The sequence below is a fragment of the Amblyomma americanum genome, chromosome 3, assembly GCF_052857255.1.
Source record: "Amblyomma americanum isolate KBUSLIRL-KWMA chromosome 3, ASM5285725v1, whole genome shotgun sequence".
In the NCBI taxonomy this organism is placed as follows: Eukaryota; Metazoa; Arthropoda; class Arachnida; order Ixodida; family Ixodidae; genus Amblyomma; species Amblyomma americanum.
Genome location: NC_135499.1, coordinates 144384805 through 144402962, shown reverse-complemented (window position 1 = coordinate 144402962; position 18158 = coordinate 144384805). Strand labels below are relative to the sequence as shown.

Here is an 18158-nt window from a genome sequence, read left to right as displayed (position 1 = left end):
AAAAGAGCGGAAAAATATTTTCAAGAATCACAAAAATATATAAATTTTGACCGCGTTCTGTTTGAATCTACTGGCCGATACCTGCGACCAGCTCAAGGACTGCGCTTCTTGAGAGTACTGCAACGTCAGTGCCCACGCAGATTCAGCAGCTTCTATTCGCTGAAGAGCTGGGTGACCGACGCTCCAGCCAAAGCCTCTACTGCATTACACAGCTTCTCTGCGCATGAGCCCACAGGGTGGGCGACACTTTTCTCCGGGAGGTCTTCTTCCCGCGACTTTTGAAGGACGTCCAGGAGTTCCTGCCGGCTACCATAGCTGTGGGCCTCAATAAACTCGTCACATTAGCCGACAAACTCATGAAGGTCGCAAGCTCCAACCCACAGATTGCTGTCGTCATCTAATCAGCTACCGCACACTTTACGTCTCCGGCACCCCTGTCGTCTCATTCAGAGCATATGGACGATTCGCCACGCATCGAGCAGCTCTTTCCATCGCCATATCAAGGCCGCACTCACTGCACATGCTGCACCGATGGAGTGGGCATACAGCACCTGTCCCTCACCCTCTTGGGCATCAGCTGCGCCTTCAAACAAAATCTTTCTTTCCCGTCGTCTGAGTTTCTTTACGGCGCACCACTTTTTCCCAATGGTTTATTCGAGGTTTCTTCATCACCTCCTACCTCCAACGCCAACATCAAGCAACTCCACGATATTTTTTTAGGCATCACCGTCCTCAACCACTCTATACCGAACACTTCGCACAGATAGCCCCCCCCCCCCCCCCCCCCCCCCGTCGTAGGGACAGCTGTTCACGTTTTTTTTTTTGTTCTGTTCTTAAAGCATCCCACTGGAGGGCATCTTCAGCTGCATTACCTAGGGCTGTTTCGAGACCATGAGTGCCTTTTGGCATCGTGCACCGTCGACATTAATGGCTGCGCTAACTTGGCAGTCCTTGAGAGAATCAAGCCGGACTGCCTTGTCGAAGATTTAGCTCTGCCTCAGTACCCGCCACGTCTCGCAACTGTGAAAAAGGCATCTCGACATGTTCGTAGCTGCTTCAGAGCCCTGCCGTACCTCGTCCTCCGGTTTCCTCAGTCGCTGTGGTTTTCTGACCCTCGGAAGCGATCGCCGAACAGAGCGATGAAGTGGAGCGCCAGATGTGCTACGTGAGCGCAACCAGCTGTCGTAAGAGAAATTGTTCAAGCGCGAGCGTTTGAGTACCTGGGCAGAGCGACTCGGACGCGCCAGTGTGACTTCGAAAGAAAAGAAGCTGCGTTTGTCTAAAGTTCGAAAGCCTGAAATGAAGCAAGGCCAACGCCACCAAGGAACGCCAAGCAGGAGGAAGTTGCTCGTGAAATGGATGAATATCAGCAGCGTTGACAGCAACGAAACATGACGTCATTCGCATTCCCTACGCGTTCGCTAGTGCCACGTGAATACGCAACGTGGCATATAGGTCTTTCCAACATGCGAAGTCCTCTGCCGCATAGCACCGCAAGAGTCGCAAGAGGGCTTCTCGACAATATGTAGCTCACTGAGGTTTCTTGTCTGAGTTTCGGTGCCCAACGGGCCAAGCGTACAGGTCGTAAATGGCATCGCATATCAACCCAGAATTAGCGCATGAATTTCGAAAGGAGTTTTTTTGTTTTATTCAGTTTTTTTTTCTTTTTACAAAGAACTGTCGATCGACAATAACAGGGGATCTCGGAGCAATCGCTGGCCGATTCTACTGATGTATGGGCACAGTTTCTCATCATTTTATGCCAGCGCACAAGAAACGCTCTGGTCGCTGCTCATCTCGTTGGTAACGACAAGAAAGTTTGTCTTATTGTTTTTGCCTACCTAAGTGCCAATGCTTATCTATAGCTGTAGTACAAACTAATAACGGCTTGTTTATAACTGAGCCGAAATAGATGCGTTGCGTTGAGGAACGCAGTGAGTTACCACATTTCGCATCTGCCAATATTGGGCGTGGACTTTTTTTTACAAATGATAATAGAGATTAATTACACTCGCCCTGCATGACATTCAGTTTTAACTTTTTCCGTCATCATACACCACGTGCCTATGTGAAGACGGAGAGAGAGAGAGAGAGAGAGAAGTTTGTTTCGCGAGCCAGGCCATTGTCACTGGTGTCAGGCCAGTGTCATGCATCTCACCGCGGTGAGGTGGCTACCCAACGCCTAGGTCATGAGAGCGACAGGAAGCGGCAAATGTGTCGGCATAGTGCAGCAGGAGGACTGGTCCAGCTCTTCAAGGAACACGGTATAGAGGGGAGGGGGGGGGGGGGGATGATTTGCATGGGAAGTAGTATGGTGAATGGTGAGTGAATGAAGTGTGAACAGGACCAAATTGTATGTGTATTGTGAGGGTAGCTGCAAGGTAGTTGACAGCATGGACGCGCACTTCGCGCCATCTCAGGGAAGCTGAGAATGCATCGCTTCCACTGAAGGTTACAGCCGACCGGTGCCTATGCTGAAGCTATCCACAAAAGACGCCCTATTGCCTAAAAAAAAATCTCCGTCGCTCCAGGCGCTCTTCGATTCCACCGCATGGATGCAATCTTCCCGGCGGTCTAACACACCGTGATTGCGGAGAATCTGGGCGGGTGCTGCGCTGACTCCTGCGGTCAGAGCCTCCTGGATACCCCAGACTTCTTCTGAACTGCCTCTTCTGCCCCGCTCTCGCTACAGAGGCGACGGTAGATTATTTCCTGATATCTTTCCTGGACTTCAGGGGGCACGCGAGCACACCTCGGCAGCCAGCATTACCACCATAGCCGACCGCCAGACAGAACAATCTGGACACATGGGTCCCAGCACCGGTACTTGTTGGCATTTAAAGCCGACCCAGGTCTACATATATACATCTCACCCACTTATGCAGAACTGCATATTTGCGCAAAAAAAATATTGTTTAGACAACCTTTCAACGTGCCAGAAATGATGAACGTGCCCTGTCAGCGCTCTAGAAATGCGACCTGTCGATTAGCTAAGCGTTGCAACGCAAATCGGTGTACCAAAACCAAGTGCATTCTGTTGAAACGAGTAATGCTGCAGGCATCGAGGATAATCATTGCAATTCAGATATGACTACGCAGGAATGTTTTCAATCAGGAGTGGAGAGGAGGCAGTGAAAGACAGAACTTACCCTCTTGCATCTGGGAAGTATTTTTCTTTTAGTTATAATATTATAATCGCTCTGCGGATATTGCTCTTTTTATATACTGATTATGACGTATAATCACGCATCCCATTTAAGGCGCACTCACTGTAGTCAATTTTCAATGTGCAAAATTTTTACCTCAAGGCGAAAACTCAAGTACTCAAAAACTAATGTTTCGCAAATTTGCACTGAAACGCATTTATATAAAGGCTTCTTTTACAAAAATATCACTAATTTTGAAAGCGGGGCTGCGTTCTTGCATGAGTTGTTTTCTGCTGTCGTATCTCATCAAACTTTTTTTTTACTGCGCTCTAACAATATTAAATATTTAAAACACTTAGTCAGATGGTCGGATTCTAAAAGCACTCCAACTCACATGGTGTGATAAAAATAATTAGACCTGATCTTGTTGGTAGTTAAGCACGGTCGTCCTACTGCGCCTATACCGAGACATTTCAGTACCAGAATTATATTAAGCTGACGCGGAGATTTTTGGGAAGGATCGCCAGCAAACGTTTAATGCTAACTCTCGATAGCAGTGGAACTTGAGGTCGAACTAGGCAGTTTACAAACAAAGAAATAAAGGACGGAATAAAACATTTATTACCTATTTTCCAAATGCAAAAAGCGAAGTGAGCGACCTCTACGGCCGCACACACAACTCGAATGGGGTCATTTCTGCTGGCGACCCGAAAAGGAAAGAGCGAGTCAACTTCGCTTCCGTCTACTAAGTTGTTTCTGTACTACGGGGAGGCCATTACACCCAAGTTTCCTATTTTTCTTGTGTATTTTGTGCAAGCCTCGGCTCCTTTCACAGTAACACGTAGATTTTCATCGGCGCCTTAACGACGGCAACATTTACGGTCGGAAAAGCCAGAGAGGACAACACACTTCTCGCGCCAGCGTTTTCTCCTTTGCTGCTCGCAGTTCGTTTTCCCTCCTGGGGCCGCATAAGCTTTTTCAAAGGAACGGGACGCGAAAGACCAGCGGGTACAGAAATGGTAGGGGCAACCACGACTACAAAACCATTAGCAACGGGCAAACAGATAGAGGGCGCTGATAGCGGAACACCGAGGCGGCCATAGCAGAGGCGGGTGGTGGCGCTGCTTTCGCCCTCTGGTAGCCATAGCTGGCGCGGTGGCTACACACGATTTATATCTTTTCGGTCAAAGGTGCTACTAAACTGGCCCTATGAGGGGTACGTTTTTGGTGGGTAGGTTGTGCGTTTTTCTTTTGCCTTGGCCTATGGCGTGTGTGCGTGCGTGTATTTGACGACATCGCATCGTGTGCGACTGCACACTCGACAATCGTTCACGGACGAAAAGAAAGTTTCCTTTGAAACAAGAACTTATAAGATGAAAGGCACTGCTTAAAAAGAGTAATGGAAAGTTAATGGGGTACAGAAAGGAAAATATGTGGGGCAAGGATCAATGAAATCAAAGCCGTTAAACACGTGCGCGAAACGGAAAAACGACCCACTCGAATTTGAGGTCGCAGAAACTTGTTACTGCTGGAATGTATTTTTATTTTGTGTTTACCGAGTTGAATGAGCGCATGGAAAGCTAACATGAAACCACGTGCGCACTAATGTGCGTCTGGTTAACAGGGCAAGTATTTTTTCACAAAATTGGTGTCGAGAAAGAGCAGCCTCCCCCTTTATTCCAAGCTACCTATAAGCGTTCAGATTAGATATCTTTTTTTTTTCCTGACTGAATAAAGACCACAGAAAAGAAAGTTTGTGAAGCTAACCCGATTGGCCTGCTTTATTGAAATAGCTTGCCCAAATACTTCTAGCCCAGAGAGAGCGAAAAAAAGGTAAAAAATTACGATGTTCACACTCCTCCTCTTGCGACTGCGGAAATTTGGCGCGGCTTGATGAAAAAAAAAAGACTGTGCAGTGTCCAAATAAAATCAGGCTACAATGTGCCGATTTCACCCAACGTAATGTAATCAGAGGGTAATTAAACTAAATCTCCACCTAAAAGCAATTCTTTATAAGCTAGCGTAAGGATGCTGATGCCAGCTATATAGGGAACTTTATGAGGAACGAAAAGTTTTGATAATTAAGACCGTGATCGGTTCACGATGGCTATATTTCTCTAAATGCAGCACAATTTTGGTAACAGGAATCAGGGGAAGTGTAACAATCACAGCAGTGATAAAACTTGCTGTTTTAATATTGTCGATCTAACGTTTCGCCTTTCGTCCTCGATTTCGTCCAACGTGCACAAATTTCTGTTCTTCTCAGCGAAGCTCTATTTGACGGAAACACATATGGAATCTCTTACGCTGTGCAAACAGACCGTGACAGATAATTGAGAACAGACCGCAGATCATCTGCAGGCTACCAAAACTGATACGAAAACGCAAACACTCACTCCCCTGTCTGATTATGTACGCAGATGATGCTAATGTATTTTTTGCGTCCACTTCGCTTGCAAATCTAGAATGTACAGTTAATGAAGATTTGAAGAAACTTTCAGTATAATTGCATACAAATCGGCTACAACTAAATATAAATCAAACAAAATATATAATTTTTGCTCCAGTCAATAAACTTGTTGAAACAACCAATACTATGTTATTTAATAATATTAAAATGGAACAAATACCGAGGCAGATTTTTTGTGTGTGTAGCTTGAAGCCGATCTATCTTGGAACACACATGTAGAGAAGCTATGTTCAGAATTAAGTATGGTTGTTGGGTGCCTTTGTAAGTTAACTAACTTGATACCTCTCTAGTTGAAGAAAACATTGTACTACACTTTATTTTATTCCCGACTATTATATTGTAGCCTAGTATTGGGTACTACGAATAAAAAAATTACACCCGGTTAACCATATTACAGAAAAAGATTTTAAAAATGTTTGAAACCTGCTGAGGTAGACCCCAATATTTACCAACTAAACCCCGCTTCTTAAAAAATATAATTCTTAAATCTAGTCAGATATACTATTACAAGCTTGTACAGTCCATCAGGAAAAAATAAGCTATATGATAACGTCGGGCCTACGACACCAAGTCGGTACTGCTTATAAAAAGAAACACTTAAAACACCACGCATACGTAAAAACTATGGCACGCAAAACGCAAACTACCAAGTCCCCCTACTTTTAAATAACCTAGGAAACAGGATTGATTTCAGGGCACATATTTCAAAAAGTCACTAAGAGTATTCCTGCTGGAGAGTGAAATAATAAATACTTAACTTTATAATTTCTCCTTATGTTGCTTTGTTACAGTACACTAATTTAGCTTTCTGTTTGAGCATGTGCTATGCTTATTAGATGTGTTTTATATGCTTGTTAGTGTTTTCACAGTTTTATTTTTGTTCAGTTTCAACGTTTTCTGCCTGTTCAAGATGTATGGTATATGCTTGCAAGTTTTGCGTGATATTGCATCCTGTCTAACGTTACTGATCGATAGGGCTAAGAGGTTCTTCAAAGAGCTTTACCGCACGTTAAGCGAACGTGAACCCGCTTCCATTTTTTTACTACCGCCGGCAATTGGGATTGCGCTAACTCCCTCACGCCTTTTTCGGATCTTCTCACGGGAAGCGAAATCACGCGGCTTTCCCAATGACCACTAGACAAAAGCACATGTTCTAAACGCAGATCAGAAAATGCAGCGTCCTTGGGCACTGCTCCTACATCCATGGCTGTCTCATCTGATATTCTGTTGTCCAATACATCTGAGAAAGCTTCCATTGCCGAGTCTGGGGAGGATATAAAAAAGGAAGGAAAAGATTGCATTATCGAGACATGGGCTGTTTTGCGCGAAACTTAAATGTAATTTCTCAATCAGTTCCCGTCGCCTGGTGGTGATTTGTGCATCTGATCTCGCTAATTCTTTGAAGTGGGTTTCAAAATAATGCAGATGTTATAAATAAAGCGTTTCCGTAGAATAAAGTTTTTTCAAAGTTAGTATCTCTCCTGCCCTCATCTTTCTGCGTCTTTAGCTTTGGTGAACACTGAAGCGCTTGTTCTTCAGTGATAAGGTGAGCTATCGCTGGCAAGGATCTTTTTCGGGATACTTCAGATAACTCTGGTGTTTAAAATGCCGATCTTCAGAACTCTTTTGATAGCTGTCCTGCCTGGTGTAGCCTCCTTATGAACTCGCAAAGAAAACAACTGCGTCCAAGCGAAGTGGGAAATCTAACAGCGCAATCTGTGCTCGGTAACCTGACATGTTCCCTCTTTCGACTATCGCTAGAACCTTAAGTAAATTATAATGTTTGGGCGTTGTTGCCATGCGCATGCACCAATTCAGGCCATGTTCTGTCGCGCAATTCGCGCTCGGCGGCAAGGCCTAGCGCATGTAAATTGCTTCACCTGTGTCTTTTATTACCCAGCCTATAGTTTCCTTATACAAGTAACTCCCAGGGCTCCTACAAGTGCCAGTCATTTGGAACGTCGTTAGGACACACCACAGAGGCAGCTAGTTTTATATATGTGCATATTAACGCCCTCTGAGGCAATGTTTTTGCATTGGAAGTAATCAGGGCAGTATTATTCGCTGATTTACAGACTTACGTTTCAATGAGCTTGGAAGCCAGGTAACCTAGGTTAGCAACTGTCGTTGCAGACAACTAAGCTCGGAGCATCCTAAGTGCCTCAATACCTTCTTCCTGTGCTATGAACAAATACCGATAACTCGCAATTAACAGGTGAGCATTCATTCTGAAGGCGCTTTTGAAATGAAAGGCCTCTTGCTCACTGATTAATTGAACTACCTTTTCACTTTCTTCTTACCCTCTCAACTCCAACTACATTGTGCCAATTCACCCACTTCTGACAACTTGTTACATGGGCTATCAATTCAGAGTTTGACAAAATATTGCAGTGTCACTGCCTTACTCCCGGCGCATTAACACACAAAATGACTCCAGGAAGTCAGGGCAGTTTACAACCCGCATTTTATGCCATGAGTGCAGTGCTGGAATCACATATCGTGGTCGGGCCGGAGAAGGGACGAGGAAGATCGGAGACGTGATTACGAAGATACAGAGAACTTTAAAAAAATGCTTACATTATGCACAAGTAAGGAGAAACTGTGTCTCTCTGCAAAAGGGAACGTCTTAGCAGAAGGAGCTGGAGCTTTTCGACCACACTCGCTGCCGAGTTTAAAAAGATTTTCCTCCCCTGAAATATCTAGCTGTAGGCCGGGCCTGCCGAGGAAGGCGTGTCAAAGTTCACTCTGGCACTCATCACGCACCCTCTCATTAAGGTATACGCCCCCGTCACGTGTTCAGCTCGAGGATGAGGAGCATGCCATCTATGTCGCGGAGACACCGGAAGGTCCGCGAGTGGTGTTCCCACGGTCTGCAGGTGGTCGCACGCGTGGTCTGCACTTGTTCTTAATCAGCGCAAGACCCTAAGTTCAAGGCTAAGGTCACGCGCAAGACCACGCGGGGTAGGGAAACTTCTTTCCGTTAAATCCTCCTTTGACGACAGATGGCGCGGCCAAACACAGTGACTGGACCCAGCTGACACCGGGTCCTCTCTTGAAGCTTCATTACGGCTGTCCTTGGTAACTATCTTCGTCATGTGGATGAGGGTGCACTGGCAGAGCTACAGCTGGCGAGAGTCTGCATTTTAATCCACTTATGCAGGAGGGCGTCCCGGGCATAACAACAGCGACAAGAACTTGCCTTCTTCGTCAATAATCGAGGTCTTCAGTCTCCATTCGCACTGCTTGGTTACACGGGCCTATTCGCTGGAACCTCAATCGAGCCAGACTGCCAATGCAAGAAAATAAAACGCTTGATATAGCAGTAAGACAGCTATCAGTAGACATCGTTGTCAATAAAACTCATCCCGTAATGGAATAAATCCATTAACGAGAAGGAGACTAGGCTTTAGAACACCTTACAATGTATATGTACTTCTATGTGGATATATTTGGCGCAAAAACCTTGAATAAAACAAAGAAAATCATAAAAAAGTATATTTGTAAGGGTAAACAACGTTGTTGTCTGCTAATATTAGCTAGTAATAGCTTGATTACTTCCGTCAATGACGAGGGAGACTGCAGATAAAACTCGCTTGTGAAAGAATTGTAGTAAGGTGTGGGTATGGGCGAGCTGGTAATGCATTGTAAGACGAAAAGCGCGAAAAAACACACGGACGCAAAGAAGTGGCTTGACTGAAGTCTAAAGCCCCTTAAAAAGCAAGCATATGAGTGGGGCAATAAGCAAACGTTTTGCAACGCGACATAACATCAACAAAAAATTGGCCGGGACTTGAGTGCTAATCATGGATGCATCGCTCATCGGACGGTCAAGCGTATTATATGTACGCGGCGTTGATTCATGAGGTTTTTTTTTTTTTTTCGTGCGAAAATCGCATGCTTTGAAAGGCGACCTGCATTCCAAGCGCAGATGTTTTCGGGACTTCTTAAAGCATAGATGCAATACGCTGCGAGTTAAAAGCGATCGGTTCCCCAAGCTTTCTTTTTTTATCCTGAGCACCGACTTTATCATATTTGCCTATTTTGGTTGTGCCTCACAATAAAAAATTAATACAATATTTAATTTTGTATTAATGCAAATTTTGTCAACAACTGACTGGAACGGAGTGCTTATGCCAACAGAGTGTTTAGTGACTCTGGGTGCTAATCACGCATGGTCACATATCGTCGTTTATTTATCCCTCCATTTTTATTTCGATGGCTACAGATGGATCCAGCCATTGGAACAGAATGACCTCAAGAATCAGGTCGTTGTGTTTGAACCAATCAGTGATTTGCATTCTGGCCAATCAGAGTGGCGCGATGTCACGGCGTCATGCGTGATTTAACTTCATTCGAACTAATCAACGTAATGCGTTGTATCTGCTTTGTTACGCCGACAACACCGACGCCGCATATTCGGGAAGCTTTTAACAGCTCTGGTTGCAAAACATATCGCTCTGTGTTTGTGCGTGTGTGCGCGCGGGCTGAAATAGATATTCAGTTCTCTGAGCACCGTGCTACTGAATTTGTTAAGCTATAAAGGCGTTGTATACTTTATTACGTCGACCTTGTTCCCCGGATTTAACATATCTCTTATCGTAATTTTCGTGGATTTGTAAACAAAGGGTCTTTGTTGGCAGTCTAAATTGATCCCCGTTGTAAACTTACGCTCGAAAGTTTAATGAGCAAGAAGATGTGAGCCAATGTATGTTCAGCTAATATAGCTAGGCTTTGGAAGTGACCTGTTTTCCTGGTGTGCAAATAAATTAAAATTTTGCCTCTTCGCCCAACTTTCGCGTAATGAGCAGTTGAGAGCTTCAAAGCAGAACTCTAGTTTATTTAAAATTGAGTCAGTAAGCCGTCCTAACGCTACATATGAGCAGTGCACCGTGGTTCGTAAATTGCTGCGCAATTAACGCTAAGCGCTTCCTTCTGTTTGCAACAGATATAGACAGCAATTTAACAATAAATACGTAACATAACTAAACCAACCACTGCTTTTCGCGCGCTCGATTAGAGCGAAACACTCCAAACGGAACTCACTGCTCATAAATTCTCGGCCAGGAATGCAAGCACGTGCACGCAAAGCGGCTTAAAAATGTATACTTTTACGGTAGCGAACTCCATGTATGAAGCTTCAGCCGCTCTCTTACCAAGCAAATAACGCACGTTCGTAAGCTTCGCTGATGCAGGCCTCGTCTCAAAAGCCTAACGATGCTACCAACAAACATCAAAGCGCTTTTTAAACAGTGTTTACATTCGTGAAAGCTAGTAGCTTTGAATTGAAGTCAGCTTGGTCGGTGCGGTTATAGCAACATGACTCAAAAGTGGTGCATTCTCACAACGGCAATGGGAAGGAAAAGTTCAGAATACTCTGAAAAGTTAGACGCTTACTGTCGATGCGAATAAAACGTCCGAAATAGCAAGTTTGTGTATGGCTGCCTGGGTTCATAACTCGAAGCAAAATATACGACTTCTCGCAGCCGTGACATCTTCGGACATTACCAACATTAATCTGGCGGGGACTGATAAAACTGACTGCTTGCGAGGCGAAGAAAGCAACTAAAACAAATCATACCGAACAATTCTGGACAAAACCATTTTTGAGTGGGAAACCCTTTGTGAACGCAATTTTTTATACAATACAAAATTTCAGTATAACAATCAATATATCAGTAGATCACCCGATGGCAGTCTTGAAATTTTTTTTTTGTGATTGACGTTTTTGCCATCGTACAAAAACGTCGTCGGTGCCATTGTCGATGCAATCAATGGAAACTCTTCAAAACAAAGATTCTGCTATATATCAGAAGAATGGACCATTGTATTGGATATTTTCGTAAAAGTATCTTACAATATATCAGTTTTCAAAATTATTGTTCGAAATTGTTGGACATGGTACTGCATTCTGATTTATTATGCCCCGCATAAATTCTGTCTCTCTCTCTCTCTCTCTCTCTCTCTCTGTTTAGCTCGCTCATCTCTCTCATTCGGAGTGGTGGCTCGGTGGTTGCGGCGTTTGGTTGCTGATGAGAAGGTCGTAAGATCGAATATCCGCTGTTGCAGCCGTGTTAGAATGCACATTAGGTCTTGCGATTCCTATGCACTAAGAACAGTGGTTATTAGTTATCAGCATCCAGGATTTCATCACTAATGGCCCATTAATTGCAAAAGAGCAAGAAACGTGAGATTAAGAAAAAAGATAATTAGAGAAAGACTTGAATACAGCTCCTTTCGAGGATTTATGAACGTCTAAGACTGCAGACAAATTCGCAGGCATATTACGGTACACGAAGAGTGTAATTCTAAACGACAAGCTCACTTACCTCTACAGTAATTCGACTGCAGATATGCTGGGGCTGTTTTGCCATGAATGTTAGCTTTCGCAAGAATTTGTTCTTAAGCAGGCCTCTTGAATCTCTCGCAGCTCACGCTTTGGCATTTCTTTAATGAAAATGTTTCATAAAGACCCTTTCGTCAATTGCAATTCATAAAGTTCGGCGAGCAGTCATAAAGGTTATTCACCTTTTTACGCAATATATCACAAGTGATGCGCAGGGCACTACAGAATTAAAAAGCCTAAGGTCGTCGTCTCTCATCGGCAGACTGCAGCCTCGGGACGTTGGCATGAATGCAGTATCGTAACCTGCCGCATTAAATTGCACCACGCATCCGCCTGCCGTAATATAAAATCCCTTATCCACCCCTACAGGTATTTTGATGATCTCTTTTTTTTCTGTAGTAACGAACTCTCGCTTGCAATAAGCATGCTTCTATGAGTGGATATTTGTAATTTTTGCCTAATTTCTCTACTGGTTTCGATCACCTAAAGGTGTTCACGGTTTATTTTTCAGTAAAATGCATGGCTGAGGAGACGTCCCCTGCGCGCACACGTGTATGTCACGACTCCATTAACTATATACGTCCGAAGATAGGCTGGAAAAAGAATGAGAGAAATAACCCAGCGGCCCGTCGCTGCCATCGCGCCGAAGACACACAGAAAAGGAAACCAGTGCGCCCGCGCTCGGCTCCAGTCATGGTTGTAAGCGAAGGTGCACGACAGGAACAACCTCGGGACAGGAACGTGACCGAGAGGGACCTGTTCCTATTGTGTAAGACTCCCTTTTCCTTCCCGCCTGCCGGTCCGTCCGTGCCGCCGCTGCCTGGCGGACGATTACGGACGTGTTCTTTCTTTTTCCCCCTTTTCCTGCCTTCGGCACCGGCTCCAGCTTAGACCGCCCGCCCCGTAAGGGAGGGCGGCACCTCGCCGCGGGGTCATTACCAACATTCGCGAAAAACACCGAACGCCCATTGGGGAAGCGGCGGCTGCTGCCCGACGCGCAACAAGCAGCGCGCGCGCTCTGCGTGCGTCTATAAATCGAAGACAATTAGCGAACCGTTTATTAAAATACACACAAGCGACGCGCGCGTGCGGGACGCGGTGCGGCCCGCTTGCACGCGATGGTGCCCCACAGCTATGGTTAAGAAGGGAAGGAGGTGGAAGAAACAAAGAGCTCGCAGCGGCAGGGGTTTACAGACGTACGCACCGCTCGCTTCATTTGCTCTGTGGGCGTCCAAATGGGCTTGTTCTCTAACGACGCAAAGCCTTGCCCAAGAGTTCCTAATGGTGCGGACGGTTAAAGAAATTCGGGTCCTTTTTCGGCGCAAGACGGTTTCTTCCAGACGCAGCGGCACCTTCGTTGCGGCTGCTATACGTGCGCGCACGGCTAATGCTGCCGAGCGCGGCGCTCTGCGCGACCAGACGGGAGAGCGCCGGTCAGCGGCTATGATGTTTTAAAAACGTCCGACGCTAAGTGACACAGGTTTCGTTTTAATTGCACGGACGTTTCTCGTTGAGCACATTCACAATAATTACCTAATTAATTAAGGTGCTGATATTGCGTGAACTAACGCACTTTGTACGCGAATAACTGAGCGTCGGCATGACGCCATTAATCAACTTATTCGCCATACGCATCACGTGCATTCCGTTCGCTGTAAAAAAAAAAAATGCCAGATCTCCATCTTACCTGCTACGAACACCAGCAATATGACGAGGCTGTATCGCACGCCACCTGTGTCCGCAGCGTTCTTGGGAGCCATCATTCGCGAGCAAGCGAAGTGTTCGCCGACGGTCCGCACGTCAGAAAACGTCCTTCGCTGTCATGGGGTCCATTGAACTGACTGACAAGCGAACGCGAAACGGCTTCTCGTTTCTACTTCCTTTTCACCTCCGCAGCTGCTCCCCGGCCCGTCTCGCTGGATTGTCTCGCGAGCGGCCAAGGGAAAAGAGCTCTGTCCAGTCACTCCAGGAAAGCTAGTCACATGGCAAGCACTGTCTCCTTCACTGTGTCAACGGCAGAGCTGTCGCGTCCTCGACACGATCGCTCCGGCGACGACGCTTGTAGCAGTCTTCGTGCTGCGCGGCAAACGATTTGGGCCTTGGCGAAACACACTGACGACGAGAGAGAGAGAGTGGTTGCGATGATGCGACGTTCACTGTCGGCGGCGCTCACATGTTCCCTGGAACCGGCGCGGCGCAACAACGTGGCACTTGGCGGCGGCGGGAGCACCGGCGGCGAGCGCGCGTCGGCGTCGTCCCTTCTTCCCGAAAAAGCGCGCGCTCTCGGAGAGGCGCGCCCTTTCTCTCGCGCGGCGCGGGAGTTTGTGTGCGCGCGCCGCGGGCCGTGTTGCGTGGCGCGCTGCTTGCTTCCCTCGGGATCAGCGCGCGCGACCACGCTTTCAAAACTCGCACGCGCGTGTCCGGAGCAGCGCCGGAGCCGGGGACGCCTCCCCCGCCGGTGACGTCACCAACGCGTGCGCAGAGGGAGGCGCCGGCCACTTGGAGACACGCTGCTGCACCACCTTCACCCCCTCTCACTCGCTCTCTCCCGAATTCGGCCCTGCTCCCCTTTCCGGCCAGGAATTCTTTCTTTCATTTGTGTCCGCACACGTTCGGCCGGCCAGTGGTCTCAAGCTGTTCGTTCTCTGTTATCTCATTTTCCTTATCTATTTTGGCACTGAAATTTTCATTTCTTGATGCAAAACTGAGGCACGAATTTGCCTTTCGGGTTATAGCTTTCTTTCAAAAGAAGTTGTGCGTGGTTTCATTAGCAAACAAATATTTGAAGTTCGCAGCTGCGTGAGCTCAGTCAGTACAGCTGTGTAAGAAGTCTGTGCATCTTTATTGAATCTGATGAGTTGGGAAGGTCATCCTCTCTTCGTTGTCGAAGTCGAGATATCTCTACAAAAAATGTGGCTAGTAACTGAAATCAGTCGAGTTTGAAAGATCATCCTATTTTCGTTATCGAAGTAAGGATGTCTCTATAAAAAAATGTGGCTAATGATTGTAATCAGTCTCTTTTCAGGAAACTACTCCGCAGTAGAAAATTAAATACATTGATCTTGCTGTACTGTTATTAAAGTTTTTGAAGCCACATCACCGCATACCTTTAACGCATGCATATTGGTCTCGCAATATCTATGGATTAGCAGGTTTTTGCTTCAAACACGTGAATTTAAGGAGTAATATACTAACATGAGGCAGATAGGATAATTTTATTGTGCATTGACTATTTTTCTCCCCGGCTATACTCTAACCTTGGCCTGCACTCTTTCATTTTTATATATATATATGCACTTAAACAAGGTTACAGTCTGTTTGTAAAGCGCAGGCTATTTGAACGTCCTGCTTTTTCCTTTCCCTGTGTACCTAAAGTTATTTCTTCCTTCCTTTAGTACATTCTTTTACTTGCTTCTTAAACCTGCGACTGCTCCAGCAGATACGCACTCAGCGTTCTGGAGAGCTGGCCGAGAAAATCGTAAACAGTGTTTAGACAAACACCGCGTTTCATGTTTCTACGCGTATCACCGTTCCGCGAACGCAAAGCGGAGCGGCCGCAATCTTTAACGTGGTGTCGTGAAGACTTTTCAGCCCATTATAGAAGTCACGACCGCGCGACGTGGCGCACAATGAAAAGCTTGGCAGGCAATCCGCGCGCAGACATCGCAGGAAGCGCAGTTTGGTAGTAGCATGCTTCCTTCCTAGCGTTCTCTGAGTGCAGTCAAGCCCGAGTAAACAAACCTAAACGACGCGAACACTGTGAGGCCGCCGAGGAGGGTGGATAATTAAGCGGAAGATGCCGCACGGCTGCTCCCTACGAAACGCGCAGCATCGCTCCGCCAAAGGCGCGCTGGAAGTGCACGCGCGACGACAGCGATGAAATGAACTTGACTGAGGCGAGGAGGCGGTCGGCCAGCTTTCAAGCCGCTTCTCTTGCTGCTGCTTTGCAGGCAAGGATGACTTCGTTGAATACCACTTTGCTGCTTTGCCGTCGTGCCAGCGGTGAAGCCGACTTTAGCGCGACATGCTTGTGAACTCGAGTGTACTAAGTAGCAGAGTTTGGGTAATAGGCGGAACTCGGCTCAGAGGAGAGAGAAGGATGGATGTCACCGTCGGCTTCTAAGCGATAAAAAACTTTTGAATTAAGAAATTCGTATCTGAAAGCATGACTAACAGGAGGAAATTGTGGTGAAGGCGCCGAGTGCGGAAAAAAAAGATTTTTTTGGGGTGGTTCATTGTGGAAATACAGGCCCATAAGGAAAACGTGGCTAGTGGGAAAATGGGGCAGACCTGGAAGGAAGTTGAAAAAAGGCGAAAAGAAGAAAAGTGTGTGTTTGTGAGTTGTCACCCCCCTCCTTCCCTCTCTCCGCCGCTCCGCATATGGGGGGGGGGGGGGGGGGTAGGAGATGGGAGGCGTGCGCCCGCAACATCCAGTCGGGCATCCCCTAGCTCTGCCTGGACAAGCTCGTAATTACAAACCATTTCCCGACCAAGCTCACAGCAAACCAGAGCTTCTGCCGCCACCGCTGCCGCTGCTGCTGCTGCTGCTATTCCATGGCCGACGCGCGGACTAGCTGCTCCACACCAGTTGGGTCGCGATCCTCTCTGGAAGAGGCAGGCGTCGGGCTCCGGAGGAAGACAAACAGACATACAGAGAGCGAGCCACCGAGCTCCTCGTCTTCCAAACAAGAAGAAAAAGTAAAAAAAAACACTCGAAACAGCCGTGAGGGCGTGGTTCTACAAGCAAGGAAGTCAAACTGGAACAACCAAAAAATGACGAACAGAACCGGAGCTGGAGGTTGCGGCCGAGCCAAACGCTAGCGTTTGTTGTTGGTGCGCGCTCAAAAAGCGAGTGCTTGGCGTAAAAGCGGCCGCCGCAAGAACGCCGGGATGAACAGATTGACTGCCGAGCCTGCCGGAGCGCGCTGCACTTGCTCCCTCTTCCTTCTCGCAATCCTTCCTCGCCGCTGCGCGGGCAGAGGCGGACTTTCTCGCTTTTAGCGCGGACTGACGAGAGCTTGCGTTCGCGTTAACGCCCGGCTTAATTAATTTCCTGTTTTTTTTTCCTTATTTCATCTCGCTCTTCGTTTCCTGCTTCGTGGGAATCGTCCTCTTCCAGCTTGCCTATCTCAGTGGCGCGCCGTGCAGTGATCGGCTAGTGCGTTTTACTCTAAGCGCATTAAACGATTTTAAATGCTCTGCTCGTCATGATTTCCTTAATTCGCTTATTTTCGCGCAAGCGAGAATCACGCGCACAGCTCGGCTGAGGTGCACCGCCAAGGAATCGCGGCCAAGGGTGTGAACGCATCTTCTCGCTTTATTGTGCCACGGAGTCCCTCCGTTCGCACGCCTGTTCGCAATTAGTGCGGCATCTTATATTCAGCTGCTCGTGTATTCAAGTGGAAAGCGCACATATTTGTTGTTGTTGACGTTTTCTTTTTTACTTATTCTTGCCGTTAATTACTGATTTTCGTACTGCTTAGAGTTTTGACTCTTTAAGAGAACTGTGCATCACAAGTTCACTCGCTGCAATAAATAACTTCAAATTGTAATTGTTTTACAAGTTACTTCACAAATTTTAAAAAGAGAATCTGCTTAGGAAAACCAGCCAAACAGAGTTCGCCATCCAGAGAACAGCATTCTTTTCTTTCTTTTTTTCTAACATCCTTTAAGCCCAACCACGCTATGGGTAAGTGAGCAACAAATTTTTGCGTAGGCAGTTTCTAGCAGCTCATTCCATTGATTCATCACATCTGTGTATTTCAGTGAGCGATTGAGAAATAGCTACCCTTAATGTTATCACTATTTCAAAAGGCTAACCGCTCCTGGTCAGTGGCTGTGGGGTTCGGCTGCTGAGCATGAATTTGCCCCTGCGATTCACGCTGAGACGGCCGAAACGTGGTAGAGGGTACATGCAAAAAAAAGCCTTTTTGCTAACATATTCATACACGTGAAAAGGACCCTGAAAACCCTCTTGAACATTGCCACTGGGCTATGAGGGACGCCATTGGAGAATGCTACGACAGGGAGGACTACGCATCTCTTGCGGTGAAAATAAACGTGGGATAACGTGGGCACGCAAGGCTTGTCACATTTCTCCCATATCGAAATACGGCCGCTTCAAATCGCGCGACTGCAGAGACTATTTGATGAACCCTAGGGCCGACATTAGTGCAGAGCCCTGCACTAGTGCGAGTTT

At 46.7% G+C, this 18158-nt stretch overlaps 1 protein-coding gene across 1 annotated transcript in view; it reads right to left on the bottom strand.

The window, feature by feature from the left end:
* LOC144123372 (neurotrimin-like) overlaps nt 1-14365 on the bottom strand; it is a 135510-nt gene extending 121145 nt beyond the window's left edge. Inside the window, exon 1 of the mRNA XM_077656215.1 lies at nt 13647-14365. Within this exon, the coding sequence (XP_077512341.1) occupies nt 13647-13722 (76 nt within the window). The 5' untranslated portion in view covers nt 13723-14365. The remainder of the gene's footprint in view (nt 1-13646) is intronic.
* Between the last annotated feature and the right edge of the window lie 3793 nt (nt 14366-18158).